The sequence below is a fragment of the Manis javanica genome, chromosome 3 (assembly GCF_040802235.1).
Source record: "Manis javanica isolate MJ-LG chromosome 3, MJ_LKY, whole genome shotgun sequence".
In the NCBI taxonomy this organism is placed as follows: Eukaryota; Metazoa; Chordata; class Mammalia; order Pholidota; family Manidae; genus Manis; species Manis javanica.
In genome coordinates this window covers 113,296,416-113,318,709 of record NC_133158.1, presented here as the reverse complement: position 1 = coordinate 113,318,709, position 22,294 = coordinate 113,296,416, and the positions used below count along the sequence as shown (strand labels likewise).

Here is a 22,294-nt window from a genome sequence, read left to right as displayed (position 1 = left end):
GGGTCTACAACCCCAATTCTGCCACTTAAACGGCCATGTTGCCTGGGCAAGTCAATCCTCTGTCAGCTGATCTGCAACCTCCCTGGGCTAGGGGAGGACTGGGTGAGCTGACAGAAGAATTATAAACGCCAGCACTTCTCCCCATCCCATGTGGTGAACTGTCTCCTATCACCTTCAGACTCCCTGCTCAATAGAGCTCCCTGAGCTTTTGCCTTTCAGCACAGAAGTTCAGAAGCCTCCATGGCACAGGAACCCAGCCTGTGGGGACCAAGCTCCAGCCTAAGTGGATGGGCTAGATTTTCCTGTATATGACAACCTGCCAGCAGGTACCCAGCTTCCCCTCCAGCTCCCAAATTTCTGGCTTACCAGGCCTCTTCAATAGTGGTGGCTCCTGACTCCCCATCTCACCTCCCATCTGCTTGGCCGGAGCAGCAGGACTCCACCAAACGGACTGGCTGTCCCCTAGGCTATCAGCTTTGGCCTAGTCTGGGAACTGCTGGAAACTCAACCAGTCACAGTTCGGAGAGCTGCTACCCTAAGACTCTGCAACAGTCTCACCCCTAAAAGGTTTAGGTCATGGTTCCCCATGAAACTGGGAGACAAAAATTCGGGGGCAATATGCAGGGTTCACTAATCAGTCAAGAATGGAGGAGAAAAACCCAGAAGCCTAGGACAACCCATGAATGAGACCCCCACCAAGGCTTCTAGTCCAGTGATGGCCAGACCTGCCAGCACTTCCAAAGAATCCTGACCTATTATAGACCAAGCAGTTGTGTCTCTTCTGCCCTGGATGGACTGAAGCACAAAGAATCCTTTGATTATGCACCACAGTTTCCAAAAAAGTCTTAGTCACAATTTGCCCCTCTCACATCTAGATTTGATTAAGTACAGGTTCAAACTAGAAAGAACAAGATTACAGACTTGGATGGAGGGTCGTCTAGAGCAACCTACCATCTCACAAACGAGCAAACTGCCTCCCAGAGTGGGGACTTTGCAAGAGTCAGAGCTGGGGTCCAGGTGCCCAAGGCCAGGGACACCACACTGCACAATATGTACTTTGTCCTTGTGAATGGGCACCAAGAGCTGTCCAACCCAGGGCCCTGCACTTGAGTCTCTGTGCAGGAAGCTGCTGGAGTGTGGCTGGCCCCTCACCCTCTCCCGCCTGTTTCAGTGGAGCTCTTCTCTCTGATATGGGCACCAGCAGTATTGAAGCCAGGGAAATGGAGGCAAAGGCTAAACACCAGGAGCTGCTGCCCCCAGCAGGTTACCTTTGGGCATGATCTGATGCATGGCAACCGAGAGGAAGAAGATGGAGTCGCTGTAGTAAGTTCCTGAGCCGGCACTGAAGTGCTTCTGCATGGCCTCCACGACAGGGAAGAGCTTGTCCGTCAGCACACCAACATCATGGAAGACGACCTGCAGCAGGGCACAAGGAAACCACAGGAGTGAGCAAACCGGTGGCGGACACCTGCACACCCAGGCCCACAGAGGAGAGACAGCATGTCTCTAGGGTTCAAGAGCAGGGGGCCCAGGTGAGAGTTCCAGAAATGGGGAACAATGAGAAACACAGTCAGCAGAGCCAGCTATGGGGACAGGAAAGTCATGTGGGAGGGGTGTGCAGGCACACATGTGAGGGGAGGGAGGAAGGGGTAGTGGAAGAAGAGTGGGAACGTGGATGAGGGATGGACACAGTCCCTAGTCTGCTTTCTCAGCTCGACTTCAAGCTGGGCTACCCTGAAACTGGAAACCATGTTAAAAATGTCTGGTCCTGAAACTCAGAACCCTCAGCAAATCTGGGCAGCTGGAACTGACCATGCACTACTACTCCTGGTGGCCACTAAACCTGCTCCACAGGCCAGTCAGACACTCCACCTTCCTCTTCCATCAGTGTGAACAGGGAGAGGGCCACTGGAAAATGGGACACAGTAAACTCATCCAGCAACCACCAGCATTTATTGAGGGTCCCAGACACTTTGGAGGTACTGTGAGAGGTGTAAGGAATAACAAGGCAACACACCCCTCAAAACACTTAGGGTCTAGAGATGTCACCAACTGTTCAACAGAGCTCTGCAGTTTATGAAGCACTCTCGCATACACACACAGATCCACACGACAACCTGAGACTTCAGTTTTGCAGGCCCACTATTATTGCTCCAAATTACAAATGAGAAAGCAGAGGCTCAGAGAGGTTGCACTTACCCAAGGTCAGGTAGCCAACAAGTGGCAGAGCCAGAACTCGAACTTTCTTTACTTTCTTTTACTTTGATCCCTGGTCTCCAGATTCCAAATTCCACACAATTTCCATTACAAATACATCCTCTTTCTTTAACAGGGACCAACAGAGGAAAACATCAGCATGACCAGTGATTAGAGTAGACAAGAGTACTAATAGGACCCTAATGAGTTGGTTTTCCTTGCTGGACATTATTCCAGGTTGTAAGTCCATCCCACAAGTAGTCCCAACCCTCATACAAGATACCAAATTACCATGCACTCTGCTCATATATGTCTTGCAAGTTTTTCCTGCTGCTCCATGCGACCTCAACATCTAGAACATTCCATTGCACCCAAAAGGCACTTGATAAATGCAGCCCATGCCGGAAGCCTGTATGTTCCTTCTCCTCCTCCATCAGCCCTCATAAGAGATCTGCTGCTGCCCCCTTCCGCCTCCCTCTTCCCTGGGAGCCAAGAGGACAGGACAAGCTGGCGAGGCTGCCACATGCTGCTCAGCCACCACCATACTGACTCCAGGCCAAGAACCCCCCCAAACAGGGCGCCAACAGCCAGAGGAGAGGCCACACGGGTCCCCTGGCTGGCTGGCTGGCATCGTCAGTGCCTCTACCAGCAGAAGACACAGGTGTCGGTGGTACCCGAGAAGCTCTTCAGCAAGTAGGCTCCATTTGATTTGCCTCTTACCTCTGCCCCATCCCTGTACTCTGCCCAGGGCACCTCCTGGCCATCCCATGATGTAGGGGCCCTGCCTGCACCCACACAGCCTTCCGTCATAAGACCCTTAGGATATCACCTCCCACAGCCCTGTCTGTTCTTCCCCAATTTAGGTTTTGCATTTGGACAGAAACCTGTTTTTGTCTCAATTCACTTAAGGGTTTGCTTTCTTCCTAGGTCTACTGAAATTTCTGAAACACTATTATCAAACTTAGGAAAGCTTTTATATTGTTTTCTTCATCATTCTCTCTTTAAATCTTTTATTTCTTTATAAAATTTCTTGCCATTTCTCTTCTAAGGTACTATTTTCCTTGATCCTTTTCCTGATTGCTTTTTTCTTTTCTTTGACTTTTTCTTTTTTGTGATCTAGAAACCTGAGATGGAGAATCCAGACCATTTCTGCTATTTCCCAAAACAAACACCAAAGTATGTCTTTTGCCTCCTACACCCATGCAATCGCCTCCCCCACCCCACCCCGTGACCTCCTGGCTGCATGGGCATCATGGACCCTGACAGGTTTCCCCTCTCCTGCCTCACCCTGCCTAGACCAGCCTCTGAGGCACCTCTCAAGTAACTTTGCAAATACACAAATTCATTTCTCTCTCCTTGGCTTTGAAACCTCCTATGGCTCCTCACTGCCCTCAAGTACCATCCAAACTACCCAGCAAAGCTTAGGAGACCCTGGACTAGTGGCTCTGGCCACCCTTCCCACCCTCTCCTCTGGGGATTGGGTAGAACTGAATCAAATGGTCCCCACCCTGCCCGCCACACCTTGGTGTCCTATGTCCTCGTGTGGTTGTACCTGCTCCGTGCACACACTGTCAGGAACCCCTCCCAGCCCCACCCCCACCTTGGAGCTCCCATTGGCCTGTTAAACTCCACCACTACTTTCAGCTTTGCTCAGACACAGGCTCTGGCCTTCCACAGCCTCCCATGACTCCTCACTCAGCCTCTGCACCCTCACACAGCGGGAAACTCCACTTCTCTGACTGACTGCTCTCAGGTCTTCATCTCCACATCCAGTGATGGCACACTTCTTGAGGCCAGAGGCTGTGACTGCTCTGAGCCCAGGGCCCAGCCCCTGACGGCATGACCGGCCATCAGTATAAGTTTGATGGACTAAGTGAACTGCACTTGGTCCAAGTTAAACTTCTCTGAGCCTCAAATACAGAAAGGCTAACACCCGCCTCCTGTGGTGGCCGTTGGAACTACCCGGGACAAGCAGGTAGAGCACCTAGCTCCGGCGCGGCCAGGCTGCACTTATTCCCAGGCTGCCCCTTGCCCCCCTACTCGGTGCCCTGAATTGCCTCTCCCCACAGATTGGTCTTCACTCAGGAGTCAGCTTTTCCCTCTGAACCTCATTACATCTCCAAACTACTGCTGGAAGCTGAAGTTTGACAAGAAGCTAGCAGCTGACAAGAGGATTCTCTCAGAAATGGAAGCCTCTGCATTCATGGAAAAAGGAAGAGAAAAAATGGATATGTACAAGCACGCATGCACGCACGCACACACACACACACACACACACATTCAGAGCAGAGCCTGCTACAGCACAGCTACAGGAGAGAGATTTCAGCAGCCAGCTTATTCCCCCACAGGGGCCTCCATCTTATCCCAAAGTTTCACAGGAGACAATTACATTCCATCAGCATTAATGGGTTTATGAGGACAAACTGCACTTGGTACACTGTTTCAAATGCTGTATAGTGAAGCTCACTCCAATGAGTATTTCATATAATAAATCTGCTTAAAGATAAATTATTATGTTCCATGGAATACACTTCATCCAGCAAGATGAAAACCACAGACATGTTAAATGTGAATCAAAATACCCAGGCTTCCCAATGTCTAAAACAGGTTTGCCAGCCGCGGTCTCCTGGGGGCAGAGTGGGAGCCCAGCACACACTGAAGCTCCCAGCCTAGCCCAGGGTCTGGTGCCTGACAGGGGACAGGAGAGCAAGAGTGATGGAAAGAGAAAGAGGGACAGATAAAAGGCCACTACTCCCTGTTTATCCTTCCTTTCAAATCCCCCACCTCGAGGGCTGCAGAAAATCACTATATAACCTAGGAAAACGGGAATATAAGGTGAGTCCCATACTGAAGACAATCAGCCAATAAGATCCACCACTATTGTAACTTTTATTAACTTATATACATATGTGTGTATATATAAATATCCTATTAATTACAAAGTGCTATTTTTTCCACACCCAATTTACAAAATGATTTCTTTTTGAGTTCTTCATATGCATCTTCAACATTATTGTTTTTATCAACCCTAGAGTCACACTGAGTTGTCCAGAGCAGTTTACAAAACACATCATCCTCGTCATCCATTTAATGTTGGATACAACTCCTCATGAATTTATGTAGGATGTTGTCATTGGAAATGGTGTCTCAACCCACAAGGACCCACACTCAATTCATATCATGAAGGCAGTCAGTTTTTTCATCAGCCTATAATCATACATTTGTGGCCACTTAGTATCTTCCTTTTAGTAGTGATCTTTAAAAGCTCACTTATATCAATACTCCACACTCACAATCATAAGACCAAAACCCCAGGAGTAATGACTAAATCTGTGTTAAATTTCTTGGCCTCCTTTTATTTTTAATTACTTCTGTCAAGTGACTTCTAGAGGCACCCAAATTCAGTAATGACTGAGGGTTTTTCAGGCTAAGGTATTCTCAAACTGTACTATGTCGTTTAAAATAAAGCATGTGGCTGAGAGAGCACTGTGTAATACGAGACTCTGGAAAGACTCAGCTCTTTTAAAAAGGGCTATCTGGGGATCTGGGGATGGGGGAGAAGGGGAGCTTGCCTCACATCCACCACACACAGCACTTTCTTGATGCTTCGACAAGGGCAGGCCAAAGCAACCAAAATGGCAGAGCCTGGCAGGGGCAGACGTCTTTGAGAGGCTGTCCGTGGGATCACTGGCACAGACAGGCCTGGAGAGCCAGGCCACTGCTCCCCTAAACATTTCCTGGAGACATAAAGCCATGCCAAGCCTTAGTTCAACTTGGTGGAGAAACTCATTTATCACTTCGCAGGCCCCACTGGGAGTCAGGTCACACCATGCTCTTGGAGCCAAAAAGGGAGGTGGCAGGGACTGGCCCTGAGTGCAGGGAGATGCCAGGTTTCCAGGAAACACAAGGCCCACTTGAAGAACAGCAGCCTCTCCAGCCACAGAGAGCAGTGCAGCAGGAATGGTAACCTCGCCTCCCCACGTTCAGCCAGACTGTCGCTGGAGGAGCTGCTGAAGAGAAGAGGGACAGCACAAACCCCTGGGAGGCCCACCAAATCTAACTCTGCTGATGCACCCCACCACAGAAGACGTGGACTACAGGCCCAGTGCATAAGTGTCCACTTGCCCCAGGGGGCTGCCAGAGCTCTGGGTAGGAGGGCTTCTGCAGCATCTGGACTTGGCGAGAAAGTGTGCTATCAGCAGCGATGCTCCCCAGTGGGCTGGCAATGTGTGTCCCCATGCAGCTACCACCCCAGCTCTGTGGGCACCCACTTTGGGCTGGGACCACACCACTAATGGGGAGGTGGTACCTCCAGGGAATCAAGCACAGTCATGGGGTAGCAACTGTGGGCTCATATGCTAACACCACCACTCAGTCACCTGGCAACCCTGGTCAAAACACTTTAACTGCACCTCACCTACAAAGTGGGGAAGAATCATGCCCGTCTTACAGGGTTTTTATGAAATATGTAGTTGGAGCTTGATAAAAGACACTGACTTCATCACCCCATTCCAGTACAGTTAGAATACCTTTCCTACACTGGATTTGAGAAAAGGATACATTCTCTAATAAATAGTCCAAGACACTATATGGCAATCATCAGAGCTGTCTGGCTCTGTGGTGCTCTGACTGGCAGGGAGGGTGGCCGGTCCTCCCTCCTACTACATTCGGCCCACACCCCTGGTCCTGCCTCTGCTAGGGGCTGCCCACCGCCCAACCTGAAGGTTCCTTCCACACTCTTTATGCTGAGCATGGAGTACCTATTTGCAAATCATGCTTCTAAAGTTACTAAAACAGTCAAAACCAATAGGTAAATTAAATGCAGTTATGAATTGAAGAGATCTTAATGTATCAGAAAAAGTCACAAAGTAAAGACATCAGCCTCACAATTAGAAATAACATGTCCCCCATAGCAGCCCCCTGCTCTCAGATCTCCTCCAGCCTGGCAGGATACCAGGGAAGACAGAAGGAAGAAAGCCCTCTTTGAGTTCAAGAAGCAGGGCAGATCTTTCAGGTAAGTGACAAGCACTTGTCATATTCTCAAAGAGGAGCCATTTATGCTTTCTTGGGGCAGGAAAATGTCCCCCATATTCCCCTGGCCCCACAGCATCCTTCAGGGCAAATTGGGGAATAAGTTATCACAGGGTGAGTTGCTCTCAGGGCAGTGGGTAGGGACAAGTGAGCCCCACCACAGGCTGGGCAGCGCCCACAAACACATTCCTAATCTGTGTGATTTTAGCAATCCTAATTTCTTCTAATAAGAGCTGGAGGGAAAATGCTTTTCTGGAAAAAACCTTTTTTCCTTGCTTGCACTATGAATGTGAAGGCATATTTCTATGAAGAAAGAAAAATCTGCTAACAGACTGGCAGTCTTCCAATCCTACAAACATGCCAAACACTTTTACACCTCAGGGCCTTTGCACTGGCTGCTCCCTCCATTCAGAATGCTGTCCCACAGAATCTTCACGTACCTAGATCCTTCCAGCCATTCAGGTGTCCATTCAAATGTCTCCTTCTTGACCAAAAATGTAGCCATCCCCAACCCCAAAACTAGTCCTGGCTATTTCATTGCCAGATTTCTTTTCTCCATAGCACTTATTACCACCTGATATGTTATATTTTTAAGTATCTAGTCTTTTATTGCCTGTTTCTTCCCAGGCCACAGCCAGACTGTAAGGCACCATGAAGGAGGGAGCTTGTCTGTCTTGCCCAGTGCTACGCATCCAGCTCTTAGCAACGTGCTTCATGTGCACTTGTAGCTTAGCAAATACTTTATGGAGGAAGGAGTGAGCAAATGAATGGCAGAGACAAAAGCACCCAGAGGAGAGGGCACCATGCAGTCCACTCCAGGACATAGCCAGCCTGCAGGACCTGTTCTGGGGAGACTCTGAGCAGAGGTGCCTTCCCAACCCCTGGGTGCCAAGTGCTTCCCCATCTCCATCCAAAGGAAAGGAATTTCTTCCACATGACTTTAATGTTTTGGCATATGGGTCTTTTTACCTTCTACCTGCTGGCTAGAATATCCGGTAGGGCTGGGTTGAGGTATCTCAGTTGGAGCTGATGCCTAATAACTTTTATATCTCACCTGCAAGCTGCTCTGGAATAACTATGTCATATTTTTTAATTATATGTCTGAAATGATATCAAAGGTGTTTCCTTAAATGATGTTTTCCTGGACTAGGGAACGGTAGACACATGACTGATTGCTGGATGGGTAGGGCAACACAGCATTGATCTCTTTTTTTAAAATCCCTATCAAATCCTAAAACATGATCAGTTACCAGTGGCTGCAATTGGTCTCCCTACAATAACTTTAACTCTCTTTCAAACAAAGATCTCCCAGGCTAAATGAAAAATGCTTTGAATTTGTTAGCTTGAAATGAAAAAGCTAAAAGTTACAATTCATGTACAGCTTTTTTGAGAAAAGAAAAGTATTAATCCACAGGGTGGGCACTTCCTTAATGTGACTGTTATCTATCACTTCTGCAAGATGTCCTAGATATAATTTAATTTTGTAAGGCAGAACCACAAGCAGCTGAAGAGGAAAAAAGAAGCCCGCCCATCTAATTTCTAGCTCCCATTATCCTGACCCACTTTACTAACAGCTCAAAAGCTACAGCCCCTCCTGCTGTCCTCACTACAGGGCAACCAGTCACTACAAAACACCTCGTCTTGGTTTTGAGATCCCTCCCTGCCTCATCTCCACCTCACACTCCCAGCGCCATCGGCAGTTTCCAGATAACCAGATCCACAGTTGCTGTCCTGGGACCCCTACAAGATTCCCAGCATTTCAGCAGAGACAGGCCATATTCCAGCTCTCTAGAACCTTGCTGGGACCAGGTGGGGAAGCCAAGGATGTTAGAGGGGCCCCCTGGATAGGGATGACCAAGGGCCAGCTAACACCACCAGGGCACGTGTCCAGTGAGCCTGCGAGCTCCAGCCACACTGCAGGAGGGGAGTCTGGGCCCAAAGTTCTCCAACCTTCATGTGCTCCGGCTCTGGCTTCTGGGCTTGTCACAATACAGGCTCCTGGGTCCTGATCCCAGACCTTCGGAGGCAGGGTATAGGTTAAGGTGCAGGAATCTTCATTTAAAAACCACCCCAAGTGATTTTACTGCTGTGGTCCCCAGACACTTTGAGAAGGGAGGTGACAGGTGGCCTTGCTCTACCAAGAGCCAATCAGATGGCCTCAGGGGACTGGCAGGGTTCAGCTGTGGAACCATGGGTAGGAAGGGCATGGGCGAACTTCCAGAGCATGTCCCCAGGAGAAGGCCAAGGTGGCAAGGTGGTAAAGATCTGGGGGGCAGCTGAATGCTCCGCAGAGGGGAGGGGACTACACCATGCCACACACCTGCCAGTCCTTCTCTTGGGCTCCTCCGTCTATCCCACTCGCGTTGCCACCATGCTTTATTTTCTGGCCTGTAATGGAGAAAGATTAGTAGCAAAGACAAGCCCTTCTCCCCTTTCAAACCTCAGTTCTCTGTTGGCCCAGGAGCCCCCAACAGAGGATCAAGGAAGAGCAGGACTGAAGGAGGGAAGAAGAGAGAAGGCACTGGACCCAGTCCCCCTGTGTGCCCAGCGAGGCTGTACCGCCTTCCCTTCCCCTCCCACTGCCCTCAGCCTCCTCACCTCCAGCGCTAAGAAGGGCTCTGGCAAGCAGATATAGAAATGGTGGTCTCCTTAGGATAGCAAAGTACAGTTTGTATACAGAGGAAGTCAGAAAATGGCTGGTGCGCCTGGTGGGTGCCCCACTCAGTAGACCTGCCCACACCAGGGCCCTCTGACGGAGCTCCAGGATGACCGGGGGAGCTACAGCCGTTCTCTGGGACAGAGCCATGTCCTCTGGGCGAGGAAGAACCCAAGGAAAGACACGCTGAGAGGGGTGGAGAGAGACAGAGTGGCTCAGGCGCTCTTCCAAGGCTGATTATGAATGACCCATAAGGTGACTTCAAAGGAAAAGTGGGGCAAAAAAGAAAGGTCTGTGCTTTCTTTCCGACTCAGTAAGTGTGTGTGACCCACGAACAGGATGTCAGACCGCGGCTGTCTGCCGTGCCAGGCATTCTCCACACAGCTTGCCGAGGGGCTCCAGAAGCATGAGTCCATGACTTCCACGGCACAGCGCACGCCGCCCACAGCCCCGCCGGCTGGCGTTGGCTCTCCACCAGCCACCCGGGCCTCTGGGTCCCCACGGCCCCCTCTCAGCACTGAGCAGCCGGCCATTCTTAAAATGAAATGCACACAGTCACCCCTTGCCTTTTCCCAGCACTCACAAGATCATACTTTTAGTGACCTTTTTAAACAAACAACACTCACATAGTAGGTATAATCCTTCCTTAGTTCACCTCTTTTATAAAATTATGAGGTTTTGGTGTTTTACATTCAATGCTCAATTTCCCTGACAGTGGAAGCTAGTTTTCTACAAAATAATGTTTTCCACCCCAAAAGATAAGAAAAGTAAAGAGAGAGAAGGAAAGCAGCAGAGGAAAAGAGGTGGAAGGTGAGAGGGAAACTGGTATCACGAGTTCATGGTGAGATCCGGGCATGAGCTGGCCTCGTCAGTCTGCTCACCAAGCGGTCGATGGGCTGCACATGCTCCAGGTCTTCACCAGATTCCTTGCTTTGTTCTTTTTTATGTGGTGATTCCCGTGACCTGTAGCCTCCCAAAGAACGCTGTGGTTTCACCATGAATGACACCCAAAGGGATACACTTGGCCTGCTTCCTGCTTCAGCCAGGTGGCAGGAAGGCAGCCTCAGCCACCCGGCTGGCCCACACCCCTCGGAGGCCCAGCTGAGCCTTAGTCCCACATGCCCCCGGTCCCCTGCTGGCTGTCCGGGATGGGGACACAGCTGGAGCCCCACACAGGGCATCTACGGCTGCCCAAGTGCCCACGAGCTCAGCCCAGTTGGACTCCAGGAGTCTGTCACCGTCTGGGGCTGTCCCAGAGTTTATGAAACCCCGCGTCGAGTGCTCCCCAAGACGTGTACAAAGGGAACTTCTATGAGACACACTGACCAACCATTTTATTTTAATACTTATGGACTTATTTTGATATGGAAATACTGGAAAAAGGAGTAAAACACACTTTAGAACTATGACTTCACATACATTTTCTAAGGAGAGGCTAAGCAAAAAGGGGGAGGAAGGTGAGTCCATTTAAAATACATAGTGAGTAGGTAAAGCTGCAGGCAGTTCTAAGGTATTGGTAAAAACCGTGAAGAAAACATTCCAGTGCCCTGACTAGGAGACCCCGCTCGCGGCTATGCTGCCTTTTGCGGGGGAGATGATGCTTTTAAAATGCCAAGCACAGCACAGCAGCCAGGAGGTATTCACAGACTGTGTCCCAGCTATCCCCAAGTCACACACGGCTGCCCTCAGAACAGGATTTCCTGACTCCTCTACTAAAGCCTCTCCGTTAATTCCTTCCCTGCAGCCTCAAGCTAAGACAGTCTCCCCAGGGGGTGTCCTATACACGCACACCAGGCATTGACACGTGCTCATGGGACCACAAATAAATGAAATGAAATGTCTTAGGCAACATCATAGACAAATATGATCTCATCCAAGCCTCACCATGACAGTGACCTTTAGGAAGGAGGCAGCGTGGGCAGGGAGGTGAAGTCACCTGTCTAAGGTAACTTGATGGAAGGCCAAGGCCCAGATTTGAGCCCAGAACTGTACAATTCCAGAATGTAAACACCCTCTCAGTCACCAGGGACTGCCCTCACTGCACCTTTCTCTTATTTTATTCCCTCAGTGAGGGGCAGAGCCCCACTGAGTAGGGACACTACAAACCCAAGCTCTGTCAAGGAGGTGCTGTGTTGTTTACAGCCCTCCTGAGGCCACAGTCCAGGTCTGAATAAACTCTAGTCCAGAAAACTTTATGGCTCCCCTCACCCCATAAGGGTCCTTTTCCTGGCTGGTCCAGAATTCTCCCTCTCCTCCCCACCCCACAGCTTGCTTCCACCTGCCAGGCTACCATCCTCTGTGCCCTAGGACAGCAGCCTCCTAGTGGATCTCCCCTTCATTCTCTTCTCCACACAGAGGCCAATGTGGTCCTTCTCTACCCAAAACCCAGAAACACCTGCTTCTACCACTCAGTCAAAGCCAGAATCCTCCCAGGGACTGCCAGTGGGGTGTGCCCTCCTCCTCTAGGTCTGACACCCTCTCCCACCACCATGTTTCCCCAGGCCACTCCTCTGTGGCCAGGGCACACCAGCTTTGTTACATCTCAAACACATCAGGCCACCCCGACCCCCGAATGCTCTTTCTCCCCAGCTGCACAGCCCATCCCACCACGCCCTCAGGCCTCTGCTCAAAGGCCACCTTCCCATGACCGTGTCCTGCCTATCCAACAGAAAATCTCAACCAACCCCACTCCTGATGCCTCTTACCCTGCCCACATATTGTAAAACTTACCTCCTAGGACAATGCACAATTTTCTCACTCGCTTATCATGGAACAACCAAGAGATGAAAGGAAACCTAAACTTTTTTGAGCCCCTGCTTCACTGCATCCCAGGCAGCAAAGTAGACAAATGTTATAAGCTCACTTAATCCTCTTGTGCCAGAATGTGAGCTCCACAAGGGCAGGGATTTTTGACCTGTTCTGTTCATTGACCCAATGTGTATCAATGTCCTGGGGCAGTACTACACCTATTAAGTCCACAATAAATATCGGCTCAATGAAGGTCTCACATAGCAGCAGTATTACATGGGGTTACGTGGGCCTTGAAAATGTTCATGGTAAAGAAAGCATTGCTCCTGTGCCCTGGTAGTCATAAGCATCTCCTGAGGGCCAGGCAGCAGCCTGTGGCGTTCCCTGTCAGCATTAATCTGTTTTGGTCTTAAGCTCCTGGGCTCTAAGGATCTTCCTTCAAGCTGTACAAAAGCACAGACCATTTCACTAAGGGAAAGTTTCGTAACACAGGGGGGAGACAGTGTCAGGCCACTGCCACCCTGTAAGGCAGCTCCCCAACCCCCACTCTGACCCTCCAGCCGTCCAGGGCACAGGCCCAGAAGCCCATGGCCAGGAACGTGGAGACCCCTTTGCTAATCACAAAAGTTAAAGTGGGTGAGCAACACGTGGAGAGCCAAGAGGCCATACAAATCACTAATTCAACCCTCATGTTTCAGACAGGGAAACTGAGGCCTAGAGAGGGGGGTAGGGGCTCTCCCCAGGTCACATGGCAAGTCACTGGGAGAGCCAGTCCCAAACCCAAACCCAGGCCTTCTCAGACAACACTGTAGCAGTCAAGACCCGAGTAAAGGCTACTCCACCTTCAGCTGGGGACACCCTCGTGTCTACTTTCACCTACAGAGGTTCTGAAAACGCTGGGGAAGATTGGAGTAGCGCTAAGGAACACTCAAGTTTCCCATCCTGTTCCCAAAGTTGTGCTCAAGTTTCCACCCCGACACAAAGGCAGTAGGACCCTCACCTAGAAAAGGGAGCCCACAGCGCACGCTCGGGAGAATGCGGAGTGGGCAAGGCAGCACTGCGCTGGGGAAGAGCTTAGCAAGGTCTTGGACTGGGGCTCATACCCCCAGAAGAGGGAACGTCCTCCCAGGTGTGGAGGCGGGAGAAACTCAAGTAGACGTGCGCCTGGATACTCACTGCAGCAGTGTCCAGGATGACGGGAAGTGGGATCACCTGGCCTTCTCCCCAAGAGAAGAGGGATGAACCAGTCTACCTATAATGAAATTCTACACAGCAGTTAAAATTACGGAACTAGAACTCCATGTATCAACATGGATACATCTCCAAACCATAACAGTGACTGAAAAAAGAAATATTAAAGAGATACATAATATGAGCACTTTTATAACTCCAAAATATGCAAAGCAATAAAAAACATACATTTTTTATGGACACATATATACATGGCAAAAGTACAAAAACACAAGTTCCACAGGGCTTACCACCTTCTTGTGTGTGATAATGTACACCTCTGGAGGGAGTGGGATGGGGAATAAATGGCTGGGCCTTAGTTGTATGTATAATATTTATGTCTTTGAAAAAATAATCTGAAGCAAATGCAGAAAAATGTTACCACCTACTTCACCTATATAGTAGGAACATAAGTATCTGTTACATTTCTTTCTGTATTTCTCTATATTTGATACTTTGTAACTTAAAATTTTAATGTATAGAAAAATAAAATGCTACATAAGAGGAGAGAGAATTCAGGGTTGTGCAATGTAAATTAGCTGTCAAAGCTCACAAAAAGCTATTATAAAAATAGAAAGTCAGTTACCTCAGGAAACAAGAACAATCCCAAATAAACAGTCTATAATCACAATTAAAGAAAAGAAAAAGAACAAAAGAAACCCCAATTCAGTAGAAGGAGGGACATACTAAAGATCAGAGTAGAAATAAATAAAATAGAGAAGAAAAAAACAATAGAAAAAAATCAATGAAACCAGGAGTTGGTTCTTTGAGAAAATGAACAAAACAGATAAACTCCTAGCCAGACTTATCAAGAAAAAAAGAGTGTACACACATAAACAGAATCAGAAAAAAAAAGGAATAACCACAATGGATACCACAGAAATACAAAGAATTACTAGAAAATACTATGAAAAATTATATGCCAATAAATTGGACAACTTAGAAGAAATGGACAACTTCCTAGAAAAATACAACCTTCCAATACTGACCCAAGAAGAAACAGAAAATCTGAACAGACCAATTACCAGTAATGAAATCTAATAGGTAATCAAAAAACTCCCCCAAAACAAAATTCCAGGTACAGACAGCTTCTCAGCCAAATTCTACCAAACATGTAAAGAGCTAGTACCCATCCTTCTTAAAGCATTCCAAAAAGTGCAAGTGGAGGGAATACTTCCAAACTCATTCTATTAGGCCAGCATCACTCTAATACCAAAACCAAAGACACCACAAAAAAGAAAATTACAGACCAATATCCCTGATGAACACAGATTCAAAAAAATACTCAACAAAATATTAGCAAACTGAATCCAAAAATACATCAAAAAGATCAGCCATCATGACCAAGTGGGATTTATTCCAGGGATGCAAGGATGGTACAATATTCATAAATCAATCAATATCATACACCACACTAACAAAAAGGATTAAAAAACCACATGATCATCTCAATAGATGCTGAAAAGCATTTGATGAATCAACATTCATTCATGATAAAAACTCTAAACAAAATGGGTATAGAAGGCAAGTACCTCAACATAATAAAGGCCATATACGACAAACCCAAAGCCAACATCATACTTAACAGTGAAAAGCTGAAAGCTTTTCCTTTAAGATCAGGAACAAGACAAGGATGTCTACCTACTCTCCCCACTTTTATTCAACATAGTACTGGAGGTTAGACAACACAAGGAGATAAAAGGCATCCAAATTAGTAAGGAAGAAGTTAAACTCTCATTATTTGCAGATGACATGGTTTTATAGATGGAAAACCCTTAAAGACGCCACCAAAAAACTACTAGAATAACTGAATTCAGCAAAGTTGCAGGATACAAAATTAATACACAGTAATCTGTTGCATTCCAATATACTAACAATGAACTAGCAGAAAGAGAAATCAGGAAAACAACTACATTTACAATTGCATCAAAAGAATAAAATACATAGGAGTAATCCTAACCAAGGAAGTGAAAGAACTATACTCTGAAAACTATAAGACACTCATGAAGGAAATTGAAGAAGACACCAAAAAATGGAAATCTATGCCATGCTCATAGATAGAAAGAATTTATATTGTCAAAATGGTCATCCTGCCCAAAGCAATTTACAGACTCAATGCAATCCCTATCAAAATACCAACAGCATTCTTCAACGAACTAGAACAAATAGTTCTAAAATCCATATGGAATAGCCAATAGCCAAAGCAATCCTGAGAAGGAAGAATAAAGCTAGGGGGATTATACTCCCTAACGTCAACCTCTACTACAAAGCTACAGTAATCAAAACAGTTTGGTATTAGCATAAGAACAGACCCATAGATCAACAGGACAAACCAGATATAAACCCATGTATCTATGGTCAATTAATATGTGATAAATGAGCCATGAATATACAATACGGAAAAGACATCCTCTTCAACAAATGGTGTTGGCAAAACTGGACAGCTACATGTAAGAGAAAGAACTGGACCATTGTCTAAGTCCATACACAAAAGTAAACTCAAAATGGATCAAAGACGTGAATGTAAGTCATGAAACCATAAAACTCTTAAGAGCAAAACCATAAAACTCAAAGGCAAAAATCTCTTGAATATAAACATGAGCAACTTTTTCCTGAACATATATCTCCTCAAGCAAGGGAAACAAAATAAAAAATGAAGAAATGGGACTACATCAAACTAAAAAGCTTCTGTACAGCAAAGGACACCAACAGCAGAACAAAAAGGCATCCTACAGTATGGGAGAATATATTTGTAAATGACTCATCCGACAAGGGGTTAACATCCAAAATATACAAAGAACTCACATGCCTCAACACCCAAAAAACAAATAACCCAATCAAAAAATGGGCAGAGGACCTGAACAGACACTTCTCCAAAGAAGAAATACAAATGGCCAACAGGCATATGAAAAGATGCTCTACATCCCTAATCATCAAGGAAATGCAAATTAAAACCACATGAGATGATACCTCATACCAGGTAAAATGGCCACTACCCAAAAGACAAGAAACAAGTCATGGCAAGGATGTGGAGAAATAGGAACTCTCCTACACTGTTGGTAGGACTGCAAATTGGTGCAGCGGTTGTGTAAAGCAGTATGGAGGTTCTTCGGAAAACTAAAAATAGAAATACCATTTGACCCAGGAAATTCACTCCCAGGAATTTCTGAAGAAAATAAAATCCAAGATTTGAAAAGATATATGCACCCCTATGTTTATCACCGTACTGTTTTCAATAGCCAAGATACGGAAGCAACCTAAGTGTCCATCAATAGCTGAATGGATAAAGAAGATGTGGTACATACATACAACAGAATATTATTCAGCCATAAAAAGAAAAGAAATCCTGCCATTTGCAACACATGGATGGAGCTAGAGGGTATTATGCTCACTGAAATAAACCAGGCAGAGAAAGACAAAAGTCATACGATTTCACTTATTTGTGGAATATAAAAACAAAGCAAAACAGAAGGAACAAAAAAAAAACAGAAGAAACAAAACAGCATTAGACTCAGAGACAGTGAGAAGTGACTAGTGGTTACTAAAGTGGGAGGGGAGTGGGCAGGGGTGGGAGGGAGGGAAAGGGGACTGCTGAACCACTGTGATTTGCATTTGATAAAATTGAAAAAAGAAAAAACAGAAAGCCAGGAGAGTGAATGCTGAGGAGCGTCACTGCTGGGTCTCTGTTTTCACACATTTATTTGTGGGGACAAGACCACTGAGGTTTGTGAAGTGTGCTTGTGAAGAATCAAGGAAGAGCCCCTGGGAAAAATTCAAAAAAAGAAAAAAGAAAGTAAACACAGCTGTTCATTGTGGTTTATTTAGAGTGTGAAAAATCAGAAACTCACAGAATGGCTCACAAAAGAACCATGACAGTAACATACGCTACAGCCATACAAGTAATAAGCACAAAGAGAAGATAGGAAAATGCACATGACATGTGCCACCATGTGTAGGTCCCGCAGTAAGTGAAATTAGCCAAGAGCCAAGTTCCCCTGCTCCCACGGAAGAGACCCTGCAACGGACAAGCTTCAAAGGGAACACGGGAAAATGAAGATGGCTTGTTAGAATCAGATGTATAGTTTTATACTCTCCATAGAAGCAGGTCACAAAGCTCTCAGTGGGGTCTGCTCACTGCTCCCACCCACCCACAGCTCTACACATATTCTCCTCCCTCTCTCCCACTGCACGGGCCAGGGACTAGCTGGTTCTCAGAGCCCAGTGAATGGGGCAGTGAGAATTCCCCTTCATATATCCAGGCTGTAACAAAGCCTCCAAAGATTTCCATAAATCAATTCCAGATGCTGCACATGCCACAGAAAAGGACTCAGAAGTCAACGGCTCCAGAAACTAGAAGGTCAAGCAGCAAGGTTGTATTTCAACTCCCAGAGCCAGCTGCTTGAGGCAAAGCTTTGCCTAAAGAGAAGTGTTTTCAGTTTACGTTTGTTCTCAAAGTCTTGCAACTCTGAGAGAGCTGCGCCAGTAAGTAACTCGTGGCTCATGTTTCTGACCAAAGCAAAAGCTGCTTGGAGAGTCTGAACAGGCAAGTGAACGGAACCAGTCTACACGTCTCACCTCCTCTGCAAGCACTGCTCACCGAACTCCACTCACTATTTGCTGTCCAATCCTCACTGATGAAGGGAGTCACAGCTAGGCTGAGTTTTACACTGGAACAAATAGAAGAAACAACATTCTCAAAGCCACACTGCCATCAGCTCACACCAGGGAACACCTGCCATTGCAGACTATAGGGTGACTGGGGCCAAGGCTGGGCAGTGTGTGGCCGTGCTCCCAGAGGGCTCCCCACATGCCCTACCCATACCCATCCACACCCTCCTGGCTCAGTGGGCACTGGCCACAGCCATGAGTGGGCGATCAGAAACCCAAGATTCTGGCCGCCACTCAGATGTCAGCAGTGGTGACCAAGCTTCTCCAAACCCATCCCCAGGGACCCAGCACTGAAGTCTACACTGCACTGACCACTCATTAAATTTACTTTAAAACAGGTAGTCAGCAGTCGAGACAAGTGTCTTGCCTTGCCCACCACATCACTTATCTACTGGGGTAGTTCTAAGTCACTGTCTCCTTCCCAGGAGCCATTCTCTTGAGCTGAAAGTTTGCTCCCTTCCTGTGAGAAAACAGGGACCACAGCCTATAATGCTGCTCAACTGACTCCTCTGGGCTCAGTCACCATCTCACTCCTACTCAGCACATACACAGGATATAATATATATATTATGGATATGGACATATTATATATGTAATATATGGCAGGCTAGGGGATCTCTATGCCACACTTGCTCTTTTAAAAAACAAACCTGAGTGTCCACACAGCCAACTTGGGCATTGCTACCTGCACCAGGATCTGACCTGCAACACGGGATGAGCAGGCACTGAGCAGCAGAGCAGGGCCCTGAGATGGTATTCCAGGGGAGCCAGGACAGGGTCCAGCTGCTGGAGGGCAGGATGCAGACCTGGCCAGCCTTTTGGGGGGATGGGGACACTGTGCCTAACCCCCACTCAGATACCAAGTATGTGCTGGGCACAAACAGGTCCTTTAGACATATTAACTCATTTAAGTTCAGACCCACGTTTCCAGGTGGTGATATTATCGTGCCTCTTCTGCAGATGAGGAAGCAGTTCAGAGAAGATAAACTACTACCCACTGCCTCCCAGAGGGATGTGGTAGTGCCGCAGTCTGATCCAGGTCCACCTGTAGCCAAGCCCATAGTCAGTTACAGAAACACATGCCCGCCCCATATACGCGGCTGCACCAGGAGTGCAAGGGCAGACATGGCCCCTACCCTGAGGCCTCCCACCTCAGCTTCACCACACTGCAGACAGATAACTGAGGCATCAGAAAGACCGACAGAGGCAACAGGTCTTCAGGGAGGGTGGACTCTCCAGGTGTGGTACCTGCACTACACGTGAAAGGGGAGCTGGGCAGTAAACCATGAGAAAAAGAGACATCCAGAGCACCTACTGTGTACACTGTAGTCAGCTCACACAATGGCAAGCCCATGGCTTGACACGGAGAGGTCTTTGTAATAGACATGCTGGACTGAGGTTGATGGGGTGCAGACCCAGTGGGATCCCTTACACCCACCCCCACCATCCCACACAAGTGAGGCCCCCAGTGAGGCCCAGAGTGGGCTGAGCAGAGCCAGCAAAGAGGCAGTGGCGGCTTCGCAGAGGGGCCCAGGCTACCTCAGCTTCCTGGGGGCATCTGCTCAGTAGGGCATGTATCAAAGCCATTCAGTGTACACGTGACTGCAGGGCCATCAGAGGTGGGGGAGACCCTGAAAAGGTGTCAGGCTAAGCTGGGAACAAAAACAAGAGACAAGCAAGCACACAGAGACCAAGCCAGAACCGACCTCGGAAACAAAGGGAAAGCTGGCAGGGAGACAGTGCAGGACGGAGACCCGTCTCCCAGAGCCCCGTCCACTGATGAAGAGTGTGGCCTGGATCAAGTCCCTTGGCCTGTCTGGGCCCCAGTTTCCTCACAGGTAACATGACCTTTTTAATCAGCCTTCAGAGCTGATCCCTCACAACCTGCTGCCAAACGAGGGAGGTGGGGCTCCAAACATGACCGTCCTCTACCATCCAAAGTATTAAACAGGCTCCCCGCTGGTTCTACAGGGCAGAACCAGGAGGAAGAATGAGAAGTTCACCCGATGCAGGCTCTGGAGTTTCTCTGCTCTTGTTCTTCCCTGAAAACCACCCAGTGGGCCCTTGACCTGCTCACAAGGGGAAGAGTATACAGTGTAAGGCCCCAGCAAGCAGCAAGCACAGCAACACCATACCTGGTGGGACCCTGGCTCTCATAGGACATTCCCTGTTTGGAGGGACTAGATGAACCACCAAAACAACATATGTCACAGGCACTAAGGCACATTGCTCATGAGTAAAAAGACTAAGTTCCAATCCTGACCCAGCCACTGTGTAGCTTCATGGCCCTGAGTAAGCTGCTACTAAACTGGCTTTGGGCTCAAGATCCTCATCTGTGCAACTCTTCTAGGGGAGAATACCTCCCTCCTCATAGGACCACTGGATCTGAGGGTTACATAAGAGAGTGAAGGTGAACTTAGCATGGTGCCTCCCACCTAAGAGTGCCATCTGTTGCTATGACTAACAATGATGATCTATGAGAGCTGGGGTGATTCCACACTCCTAGCCCCCTCACTCAGAGGTGCAGAAGCAGAGGCTGAGAAACGGATCAATATCTCCCAGAGACAGCAAGGAGGAGCTGGTCAGGGTCATTCCAGCAACTGTCCCAAAAAGGAGTAAACAATGGCTTCAAGACACCCTCCTCCCCCTCCCCTGATCACTTACCCTCCCATTTAGGAAAGGTCTGGAGAAGATATGTCCTTTATACCTTCCTAGCACCTGGCTTCCACATGCCAGTAGGAGAGCCACAGAATATCAGTCAGGGCTGCAATGTTCCTACCCAGTGACAGAGGAGAAAGGGCTCAGACACTGAAGGGCCTTGTCACTCGAAGTCAGATTCAGAGAGAACCCAGGAGTACAACAGCTGGGCAGGGCTCTGTGCACCACACTGCATCTCAAAGTGAGCGCCAACCCCAGGCACTGCTTGCAGGTGGGGGCTCTGGGCAGCTCAAGTGCTCACTCCCTACCTGTAAAAGGAGAAATGAAGCCCCTGCCACCTCCCCCAGACTAGCATCAGTATCTCTTCATAGTAAAACAATGGGGATCGTTCTGAAATCCAAAATTAAGTCCTCAAAACACACCTGGATCTTCCCAGTTGGTCTCAGATTGAACAACTTCCTCTCTGGAGAACCTTCTTTAAAAGGTACAAGGAAGAGGCCTCTGTGGATGGCCAAGGACTCCGGATGTTGGCCACTCACACCCTACACGAGTGGGAGCGTGCACACAGTGTCAGAGAGCAGAACAGTGCTCGGCAGCGGGTACCTCACTTCCTGCAGGCCCCAGGGCCCAGCCTCTTGGCTTGCATTTATGCCTCACTTGCCAGGGCAAACACCTCCTCCAGTCCAACAAGCTTGTGCTGAATCTTTCTCTATGCCAGGCCCTGTGCTACACTCTGTCGTAGAGACACAGAATGAAAGAAGACCCAGCCCTGCCCTGAGGAGCTTGCAGAGGGGCACCACGGTACAGGGAAGTTCAGAGGAGAAGGGCTAACACAGCGACGGTCAGGGATGTGGTCAGAGATGGCTTCCTCACATAGCTGGCACCCAGTGGTGCTTAATCTTGAAAAGTAAAAAAAGTTAAGAAAGGATAGGTACTTCAGGAAAGGAAGCACCTGAGCAAAGGTCCAGAGGCTGAACAGCTTGGATGCACCAAGACCCCCAGGCAGTTCAGCAGGGAGCAGCGCTGTCAAGAGTCGGCCCCTCCCTGAGCTGCTGACCCGCCCACCTGGCACAGGTTCTGTGGCTCCCACTGCCTGCTCATGCTGAC

At 48.1% G+C, this 22,294-nt stretch overlaps 1 protein-coding gene across 2 annotated transcripts in view; it reads right to left on the bottom strand.

Annotated features, from left to right (window-relative positions):
- XXYLT1 (xyloside xylosyltransferase 1) overlaps nucleotides 1-22,294 on the bottom strand; it is a 159,918-nt gene that overhangs the window by 123,911 nt on the left and 13,713 nt on the right. For both annotated transcript variants that reach the window (XM_073231870.1, XM_017663913.3), the window contains exon 2: nucleotides 1,269-1,416. In XM_073231870.1, the coding sequence (XP_073087971.1) occupies nucleotides 1,269-1,416 (148 nt within the window). The remainder of the gene's footprint in view (nucleotides 1-1,268; nucleotides 1,417-22,294) is intronic.